This window comes from Festucalex cinctus, chromosome 18 (assembly GCF_051991245.1).
Source record: "Festucalex cinctus isolate MCC-2025b chromosome 18, RoL_Fcin_1.0, whole genome shotgun sequence".
Classification (NCBI taxonomy): domain Eukaryota; kingdom Metazoa; phylum Chordata; class Actinopteri; order Syngnathiformes; family Syngnathidae; genus Festucalex; species Festucalex cinctus.
This window is the reverse complement of record NC_135428.1, coordinates 8493036-8503477: the sequence shown is the minus strand read 5'-3', so window position 1 is coordinate 8503477 and position 10442 is coordinate 8493036. Positions and strand designations below refer to the sequence as shown.

Here is a 10442-nt window from a genome sequence, read left to right as displayed (position 1 = left end):
CACGTCAGCCGGGATAGGCTCCAGTTCCATGCAAACTTGAACAGGATAAGCAGTATAGAAAATGAATGGATGGATGAAAAACAAACATTTTACGGCAGAATATTTGAAACTATTTTAATTTAAGAATGTGTACAGTACAAAAACATGACAATGTGGTAGTCCTTACGTATATTGTAGTGTGGATGCCATTCACTTTGTCATAGTTATCATTAAATAACCTTCATGATCATTGATGATGATGTTACGTCCCGTTGCTATATAGGAGGTAGGGCACATTAGATGAATTCAAGTTATAAGTACAGTATACAAAAGTACAGACAATGTAGTTCTTCACAATGTTGGCAAGGAAAATGGGGGAGGGAAAAAAAAAAATCCATTGCCTAATATAGGCTGGTAATTTTGATGGACAAAATAATTAAACTTTATGATCACATTTTACCATTCACTGAAACTGTGATTTAAAAAAAAAAAAAAAAAGTACAGTGATGCCTTAAGATACGAATTTAATTCGTTTTGTGACCATGTGCTTAACTCAAACACAAATCATAGTCCCCCATTTTAGATAACTGGAAATGTCATTAATCCGTTCTGACCTGCTCAAAAATTGTATTTAATGTGATTTTTTTTTAAAAATATTATTTTACTTTGAGTCATCATAACATAATTAAACAAAACATATAGAAATAATCAGCTTGATCATAAAGATTTCATTTCCTTCTAGAAGAGTTTGAAGTCTCTTTTTGGAAGATTTACTCACTTTGTATCAAACTGTTGCTTAACATGAAGTGAGTTTAGTTTGCTGCCACCATTACTCAAGGTTACATTCCCAAATCAAAACAAAACATCAGCCAGGTACTTGTATCTCAAGGCACCATTGTACAGTATTCACACATGGCTCACCAGAGTGGTGAAAGAGGTCAAACTGTCTGCATGTCTTGTTCTTGAGCAGCATCCTGGTACTGTAGTATGACGGTATTGTCCGCCGCCTGCGTCAAACCTCCGGTGAGAATAGAGAACAAGATGCCCTCTTCCTGACTGCCCTCCTCACAGCTGACGGCGGGCGCCTCCGTCTTCTGCTCCTCCAGCAGCAACCCTCTCAGCTCGACCTGCATCTCTGAAGGAGCGGCCCTGGGTGACTTTTCGCCCTCCTCGGCGTGTCCGCTTTGCCTCTCTCGCATCAGCTGCTCGGTCAGCTCCACACTCTCGTAGCGGATCAGCTGCAGCCGCAAGAAGCCGTCGTCGTGCTCCTTGTACCTGGTAGCCGTGATTGCGGAAGTCATGTTGCATACGTCACTGTATACGCATTTTTAATTCAGTGTCACATACCTGAAACGCGGGTGTCCAGAAGGCCATTTGAACTGGTGTTTTTTGTGCAGGTGGATCGTGAGGTTATTTCCCCTGGTGAAGCACTGATCGCACACATGGCACTTGTAGCGAGCGATAAAATTCCCCTGGAAAAAGACAGTTTAGGAGAGTATGAGAATTAAAAAAAAATTATACTGCTCAAACTCTAAAAACATTCTACTTTTAACATTCAGCTTAATTACATATTATAAGCCAGTTCAATTCTTTAGTCTCTTCTATTATGTTTTTATATTAATATTTTACAATACTAAACTACTATTAATAAAATACTCTCTTTATTAAATAAATATTTAAAAATTAGGATTTTTTTTGTCATTCTGGAACAGATTAATAGCATTACAATGGGATTTTTTTCAAATAGAGTATGTGTAAATTATGTGGGAAAACGTTTTTACGTAGGTTAACACTAAAAACCAGTTTAATTCTTTACAGTCTCTTTTATTATGTTTTTATATTAATAGTTTAGAATATGAAACTGCTATTAATAAATCTTTACTAAATAAATGATTAAAAAAAATTTGATTTTTTGGCATTCTGGAACAGTTCAATGGCAATTCAACGGGATTTTTTTTTCCATATACATCATGTGTAAATTATGCGAAAAAAGTTTTTATATAGGTAACACTAAAAACTTCTCAAAACACTACTTTTAACATTAAGCTTAATTAAAAATTATAAAACAGTTTATTTACAGTCTCTTTTATTGTTTTTATATTAATATTTTATAATACTAAACTACTCTTAATAAAATACTGTTTCTTTACTAAATAAATATAAAAAAATGTTTGTTTTTTTGCCATTCTGGAACAGATTAATGGCATTTCAATTGATTTTTTTTTTTTTCATGTACAATATGTGTAAATTATGTGACAAGCTTGGTCACAAAACAAATTGAACGTTAAATCAAAGTAACACTGCAGACAGTAAAAGGCCATTAAAAATATATTGCTATAAACAGACATGATACATTACTTAAAAAAACAAACAAAAAAACTCAGCAATGTAGCCGATCTGTGGTGGGTGAATAATGATACAATAGCGGAACATTGTATCGCCCTTCTTACCTCATGCTCCTTTTTGTGGTGAGTCTTCATGGTGACAGGAGTGCGAGAGGTGAAACCGCAGCCAGAGACTTCGCAGTGGTAAGCAGGATCGCTGCTGTGGCTGTCCAGATGTTTACGTAGATCCATCAGATTCTTACAGCTACAGATAGGATATCAGAATATCAAGCATTTTAGAAATGAAAAATGAGTAGCTGCACTTTTCCTTCAAAAAAATAATAATAATAAATCAGCTTTGCAGGATGTGCTACCTGTATTCACAGTAGTCACAGCTATATGGCTTCTCATTACTGTGTCGGAACTTTATATGGTTGCGCAGCGCTGAAGGTGAAGGGCAAGTCATGTCACACAACGGGCACTTGTAGTGGCTCACTAAACAAAGCAGAGACAAACGATATTACGATCATATGGCATGGAAAAGTGAACTCATGGATTATATATAGCTTATTGAGAATATTTTTCATATGGAGAAATGTAAGACAGGAAAAATATATTTTTTTAGTAATGTAGCTGATGACCATGGCTGCTAAAATTTCTTGAAAGGGTAAATAGGCTAGTGTCATGGGAACTTAGAAATAATATGAAATACTATAGCTAGCTACTAACCGTGGTTCCTCATGTGGTCTCTGAGCAGTCTCTCTGTTGCAAAGCGTTTTAGACAGTGGGAACACTGGAACCTTTGGCCTAGAGCAAACAATCATCAAAACACATCATGCAAATTCTCCAGTTTCGATCATTAACCCATATCCCTGCCCAGTGTATCTATTTCCACCTTCCATAGCACTTTGTCGAATGATGTGGTCAAAGAATTTTGTGTTACTGGCGTACATCCCTCCACAACCTGGACATGCCACAACCTTCTCCTGGGTGTGGGTGCGGAGATGCTCCCGTAATTTAGGACGACCTTTCGCAGTAGCATCGCAATCTGATTTTTTTTTTTTTTTTTTTTTTAAAGGAGAAAGAAAACCCATGATAGCATTTGTATTAGAAACAACTGTCATTTCTGAACTATGAACTGACTTGACTTACCCTTCCATCCACAGCGTAATTGGAATTCACACTCTTTTGCTGGTATGTCTATAGAGAAGCTGTGAAGCTCCACATGTCTGTAGAACCACTCTGGATTCTCATAAGGCGGTTGCTTTAAGAAACATGCAGAAAAAGAAGCAATTACATTTTAAAACCTTACATAACGGATTATATAAGACATTTCACAAATAACCCAAGCATACCTCACAGTCTTGCCACAGGCAGATAAAATTGTCAGGTATTTCAGGGACAATGTTGCGGCTTTGGTCGCTAAAGGAGCATGTGCCAATTTCTGCCTGGCCATTAAGTGCCTGCTGTCCCATCTGTTTCAGCTTTGTATGGTAACAGTGAAAGAAGACATGTCGCCGGAACTCTCCAGGACCATCCATAGAGCAGAAACCGCAGTCTCTCCAAAGGCAGTTTCTCTCAACTATTTAGAAAAGATTGGAAAAGTAGTCCACAATAATATTGAAAACAGGGGCAGATTAAAAAAATGGCCTCCACTAAAGCTTAACCATTTAAATAATAAAATATAACTATATATATTTTAAATTGAAGTCAAATGTACACTCTGAACCTAATTTCCAATTAAACGCAATAAGGTCAAGGACTTTTTTTTTTTTTTTTAAGTTTTCAAAAAGTTTCTAACAAGCTGGGCTTGTGTAATGGAACTGATGGAATTGTGAGCTGACACGTCTGCTATGTTTACGTTCATTGACGTATTGTAGTAGGCTTCACCCTACCTTTCTAACAGATGATCCCCACGATTAAACGTGTCGTTCTCCATATTTCTCACGAGCCAGTGAACGGGCACAGAGGAACAATATGATGGCTTCGAGATTAACTCACCCTCCGATTCTTCTTCATCCTCCTCCTCCGCCATGTTCACTGCATCCAAATGAACCTCCGCATGCTTGCAGAATTTTTCCATTTGACTGAACGACTCATGACACGATCCCCACTCGCATTCTAATGTCAGCGTAGTTTTCTGCAATCGTTTATTGGGAGGCATCTCCTGGAATGAATAGTTTAGATTAAAAAAAAAAAAAAAAAAAAACTAACCGGCGGCTAGGTCCACGTAATGAAGTATTTATTTCACATTATCTTTAAAACACTGAGTAGCTTCTGAAAACTTTCCGAAGATAGAGCAACAGAGTAAGAAAAGTTATTCAAATTATCAAAGAAAAACAAGCTCCGGTGTAGATACTAGCTGTTTTGAGCACGACAAAGATGTAAACATCTAGAACAGGTTCCTTTATACGGGCTGTGCAGCGCTTTTAACGGTCCGTCGGAGACAATACAGTGTCATGGTTCCCAGTGTCAAAAGTTCCGCAAGAAGGAACGTGAAAACCAACCAGTTACAATTTTCACTCGTAAAACCAGTATTATTTTTATGTATTTTTAATATTGACATTAAAATGTCACAATATATTTTAAAGGTTTCTACATTAATATTAAACTAATTTACTGGCTTGTAGACCTAAAAAATAAAGGTGCGTTTGGCCGAATTTCAGTTTCAGTAACAACCTTTTAGATTATACCATATTAATTGACATATACATATATGGTTTTAGATGTTTCCGCCCCCTAGCACACCTGATTCATATAATCAGCTCATCAGCATGCCTGCTAAGGATCCTGATCTGTTGGTAGGCGGAAACATCTAAAACCTGCAGGACTCCGGACCTCAAGGACCGAAACTGGTAATCCCTAATATATATGAACAAATTATATTGATATGGAATGTGGATTTCAGCCTTTATTTTACAGTTTGTGCCAACCATATTTACAATCACCAGTATACCATTTGAAGTCACATTCTAGTCCAGTCACACAGTAGTCCAGTGCCTTTTGACAAAACATTGAGTCCTTATAGTGAGGGGAAAAAAGAAAAGAAAAAAAAAGTAGAATAACATGGAGAGGAGAGAACAGAACACATTTACCTTTTTTCAGTAACTTAAAAAATATATATTCAGTTGCATATTACCTTACGTTTAATTGCTAATTGTGCACCAGAGTCCATGGTTTGAAAGTAGCTTTTATACTTTGTGCTGAGTGGGTTTAATGTCTCGATTATCACGTGATCAGTTTACGCTTCCATTATCTGCTGGGACATGTGAATTCCCCCACTGCAGAGAGGGGGGGGAATAGGGATGCGCGATATCACTGGCTGATAATTATCGGCAATTATTGACCAATTTGATGTCTTAAAGATGAACCAGATAATAAAGAAATCCGCCAATAAATATCAGCAATTATCAACCAATTTGACATCATACAGATAAGCCAGATAATAAAGAAATCCACTGATAATAATAGACTTGCGGCGTTGGTCCATCTGTTGTGGTTGAGGCTCAAGTTGTGCCCAACTCCTCCCGATCTTATGATAGTGTTGTATATTTGTGACATCATAATGAGATATCAAAATTAAACTTCATAGTGCTTTAAACAATGTTTCAATGTATTTGTACGTTAGACTTATAGTATGACACAAAAGTATATTTGTATTCAAGTTAATTTTGCAAAGAATTATCGGCTTACTTATCGGTTATCGACATTGGCACTTTCTGAATTATTGGTTTAACGGTATCGGTTGAAAATAGCATTATCGTGCATCCCTAAAAAAAGGATAATAAAATTAAAATCCCTTTTATTTACATAACATCCCAATAAATAAAGTGAAAGTCGATTGGGATGATTGAACCCATGGATTGCTGCTCTATAAAGTTCACACATAAACCTCCCGTACAAAAATATACTCTTTGGCATGCCAGAATGATCACAATTACTAAAACATGGTTACACGTTTCAGATGGTAATTCATTGAAATTAGAGTTGCAAACTGCAGAATGATTTCTGTCATAGTTGTACATGATGCGAACATATTCTATAATCTCCCTGACACTGGGTCTTTGCCACACATTGAGGCTGAGGATCTAAAGTAACTGAGGTAATAGAATATTTTAAAAGGCACACAAACAATGAGCCTGTAAAGTTGTTCCAGAAATATGCGTTTTCTCTGTCATCCTCTAGACGTCGTAGAAGAGGCGCACCAGATGGTAACGGATCCCAAACGCCAATGCACTTCCCATTACCTGCACACACACAAAAAAATCAAGCATTCATGTTCTTTTTAAAGTAGATAAGCTGCTTGAGCTGTTTTGGCTCTACCTGTATTAGGAGCATGATGGCAGTGAGATTTCTCTCGTGGGTTGGACCGAGGAATTTCAACACAAGATTTATTAAGGTCATGTTGTTGCACTCAATAAATTCATCATCATCTTCTTCGCCTCTGCGCACCTCAAGGAGATTCAGTAACTCTGCAACCTGTCGAGGAGGCAGTTTGTTATACAACAAACACTGAATACGAAAATAGCAGCTAGAAGCCTGACATTTAATATTTATTTCCACATGCATAATCCATCCATCCATTTTCTTAACCGCTTGCTCCTCACAGAGGTTGCAGGGGTGCTGGAGCCTATCCCAGCTGGCTTCGGGCAGTAGGTGGGATACACCCTGAACTGGTTGCTAGCCAATCGCAGGGAACCACATGCATAATGTTTCTAATATTATTCCTTATTATATTGTTAAGTAAGACTTACTGGTATTAGAAGCATTTCAAAATATGATGCAGTGCTGTATTACAATTACGGCTGCTTGATTATTTTTTATTTTTTTAAATTTTTTTTTTTTGCTTGATTATGGAAAAAATAATAATCACGATTATTTTTGCAGTAATTGAAATCCTGATTATTCAAACTATTTTTTGTTGTTGTTGTGAATTTAAAAATATTAAGACTAATTAAAAAAATAAAAACGCTATAATAATGTAAGTTCCTTTTAGACCAAAAATTAGGACGATTTTTTATTTAAAAAAAAAAAAAAAAAAAAAAACAAGTAAATGTTTAAATGTAAAAAAAAAAAAAAAAAAAAAAAAAACTAATAAAAAAAATATTAATTTCAAACAAATAAAATTATTTGAAACTAATTATATAAAGTTCCTTTTGAATGAAACAAAATGTATTAAATTAGTATTTTAAAATCTAAAAAATGGTACAAATGTATACATTTAAACAACTCAAAAATTTGTATTAATAATCTAATAGTAATATTATTTTTTTACAATTATGTTGATTTTGTAATTGTGGAGTGTAAAAATTTAAATTGTAATTGAATTTTGATCAATTACACAGCATTAAAAACAATACTGCAAACTCCAATTAATAAATAATGTCAACATAACTATCTCAAATGAGATCTTGTATTGAACTTACCTGCAGAATGAGATGTCCTAGTTTGGAAAGGTCCTTTCTTTTGAATTTAGAGTAACTCATCCCCAGTTTGCCTGTGTCTGGATTCAACCTTACAAGTGCATATTATAATAGCAAAGAAAATGGATAAGGGAGTCCAACGATGAAATGGACATCACATGAAATGTGTATGTATCCTACCTGGGAAGTCTGTGTCGAGGACAGGGGATGATGTGAAAAAGCTGAGGCAAGGAGTAGAGAAAGTTAACCACTTGAGGAATGAAAAACAACAGCATTGTTTTGCTGAAGTGTCCTAGGATTCCAACAACAGCAAAGGTCATGCCTGCAAAGTAGCAGAAAGTATCTCCAACGAACACGGATGAGGGGTACCTATCACATAAAAACCCAAACAATTGCAAGAATATTGAAACAATAGTCTGTTGTTTGACATCAATTGCATCAGATGAGAGAGTTGGCATACCAGTTGTGGTAAAAAAGTGCTAAAGTGGTGAAGAAGAACGGCATCATGAAGTAGAGAGAGAAAACATGATCATCGTGGTAATCCCCTGAAATGAAGAAATATCAACAGTCAAACTGCATTCCCATCTTATGAAGGATACACATGGACAGAATCAAATAGACTTTAGAAATGGATTAATCGCAACACACCGCTGAGCTCCAGCAGGTTGAAGATGATGATGGAGCCAGAGATAAACAGAGCTTGACCTGACTCAATGCCGTTAATGCCAGCCAGGATGTTGATGGCGTTGGTGCAGAAGACTGCTAGCATGCCCATGTACACATAGTAGAGAATACCTGTCAAAAGAAAGTGTAGTTAAATTATTTTTTTTATTAATCAGCTGTGAGAAGCAAATTACAAAGCAGGGCTTTATACACAACTCATATGTATTAATATGAAAAGATTTATAAACCGTGTTTTTCAAATAAATACTAATAGAGAGAAAGAAAAAAAAAATCCAAAAATGTTTGTTGTGGCCAGTGAGTTTACATCAACCAAACCAACTCGCCTAGATCCAAATGCAGCCCCAGCAGTGCTCTGAACGGTTTGGGGACCAGGATGACCGTGTTGCCGAAGTTGGTGAAATAGACCATGAGAAGTGGCAGGGAGGCCATGGTAGGAAGCAGGAGCTTGTGTCTCCATCGCAGGTTGAGCACGTCATCGGCGAATCCCAGGAAGATCATGCAGCAGATGGCGAGCAGTGCACCGATCAGCTGCACAAACTGAAGAAACAGTGAGTGATTGATTTACATCCAGAAACATCATTTTTGTAGTTAAAGTTGTTTGTGATGTCCATAAATTAACTGCACTGAAAAAAATACAAGATTACACAGAGAGTTTTTAAACAACAGAAGTTTGCAGGATGGCACAAGACACAAGTATATGTCACGATGAGGATGAGGAATATTCTTGTGTTGCGGAGTCGTTAAATGTTTCCTGCTTCACATTCCTCCATGTCACTGCAACAAACTACTTCCTACTACTGGGTTTCGGGCGGCCCTACCTACCTCATCATGTGGAAAGCCATTGCACTGGTCTCCCACAAAGCAACTAAGGAAAGGCACTGGGATGAAGCAGAAGAGGATGATGAGGAAGACTGTCCCACTGATGACACCCTGTGATTCTGGACTAGAGAAGCAGAAGAGGCTCAAGCATTTTTTTTCTATTCGTCCTAAACACAATCCAAGAGAATGGCACTCACACTTTATTTTTTGTCAGTTTGTTTAGGTCCATGCCGTACAATCTGGCCGAGATGAAATGGTCCTTGAAAGTGGGAATCAGCTTCATTGTGGCCAAGCAGCCGAGTGCTGACATGAGGCCATTGATGAGCAGAGGCAAGAACGGCGACGGCGACATTTTACAGGCGTTTTTGTGCTTCTTTTTGAGTCCTAACAAGTCGCCGAATTGTGCAATTAATGTGTCGCTGACCAGTCAGTTACTCAATGAAGAAACTCTGGCTATCGCCACTCAAGACATAAACACGTCATGCTGCCATTTTAAGACAATATACTGCGACGCATAATCGGTACAAATAATGAATAGCTCCATAAATCTCAACAGTAAGTCATAACGGTTGCCTTCGCGAGTTTTAATGCTAAAACATGAGTTACGTTTGAAAAAAAAAAAAACCCTCCACGACTGTCAGGTTACATCGTCCGGTTCCTGGTGTCAGACGGGCAATATACTTCCGGATATTATTTTCAAGATAAAATATATTTACGTGCCCAATTACACTACTGTACACAAAATATGCCTCTCAAGGTGTATTAAAATTGAAAGGATTTGAAAAGACCATTTTCATTGTCATGCATCATTCTGAAAAATGTTTTAATATTTTTGGGTATAATTTTTAGCTGCACAAGAGTGGCAAAATATTGCAATATTGTGATTATTGATGAAGCTATCCTACAGGCTAACTAAAACTCATGACAGACATACCGGTAATGTACCGCTAAATTAAGAATGGCCTACTAAGATTTTGCATGATCAATAGTGTTCAAATGTTTGTTGCATTAAAATGTCTTTTTTTTCCTTCTTAACATTAATTAGACCACCTGTGAAATGCCATACATTGAGTATTCGTCATATGTGTAGTCAAGAATTGCATTATTGTTAATTTGTATTTATTCATTTTTTTTAGTCATTCGTGTCATTGAATATTTGGTTAATGAATTTATTGTAAATAGTAAAATAAAAGAATATCAGTAAATAATACAT

The 10442-nt window shown here is 36.6% G+C and overlaps 2 protein-coding genes across 3 annotated transcripts; both read right to left on the bottom strand.

The window, feature by feature from the left end:
- Nucleotides 1-87: 87 nt before the first annotated feature.
- On the bottom strand, nt 88-4745 carry hinfp (histone H4 transcription factor). Of its 2 annotated transcripts, none has more exons than XM_077505703.1 (9): nt 4305-4745; nt 3659-3885; nt 3456-3567; nt 3199-3351; nt 3033-3110; nt 2678-2798; nt 2430-2568; nt 1327-1451; nt 88-1254 (listed from the first exon to the last, which is right to left on the bottom strand). In XM_077505703.1, the coding sequence occupies exons 1-9, from the start codon at nt 4465-4467 to the stop codon at nt 918-920; spliced, it is 1455 nt and encodes a 484-aa protein (XP_077361829.1). In that variant the 5' UTR covers nt 4468-4745; the 3' UTR covers nt 88-917. The 2 variants fall into 2 exon arrangements, with proteins under 2 accessions (XP_077361829.1, XP_077361830.1); XM_077505704.1 differs by having other exon boundaries at nt 4199-4338.
- A 454-nt stretch (nt 4746-5199) lies between these two features.
- dpagt1 (dolichyl-phosphate (UDP-N-acetylglucosamine) N-acetylglucosaminephosphotransferase 1 (GlcNAc-1-P transferase)) lies at nt 5200-9915 on the bottom strand. The gene is made up of 9 exons (XM_077505702.1): nt 9427-9915; nt 9233-9353; nt 8734-8947; nt 8375-8521; nt 8187-8271; nt 7907-8095; nt 7730-7817; nt 6627-6782; nt 5200-6550 (listed from the first exon to the last, which is right to left on the bottom strand). The coding sequence occupies exons 1-9, from the start codon at nt 9579-9581 to the stop codon at nt 6485-6487; spliced, it is 1221 nt and encodes a 406-aa protein (XP_077361828.1). The 5' UTR covers nt 9582-9915; the 3' UTR covers nt 5200-6484.
- Nucleotides 9916-10442: the final 527 nt, after the last annotated feature.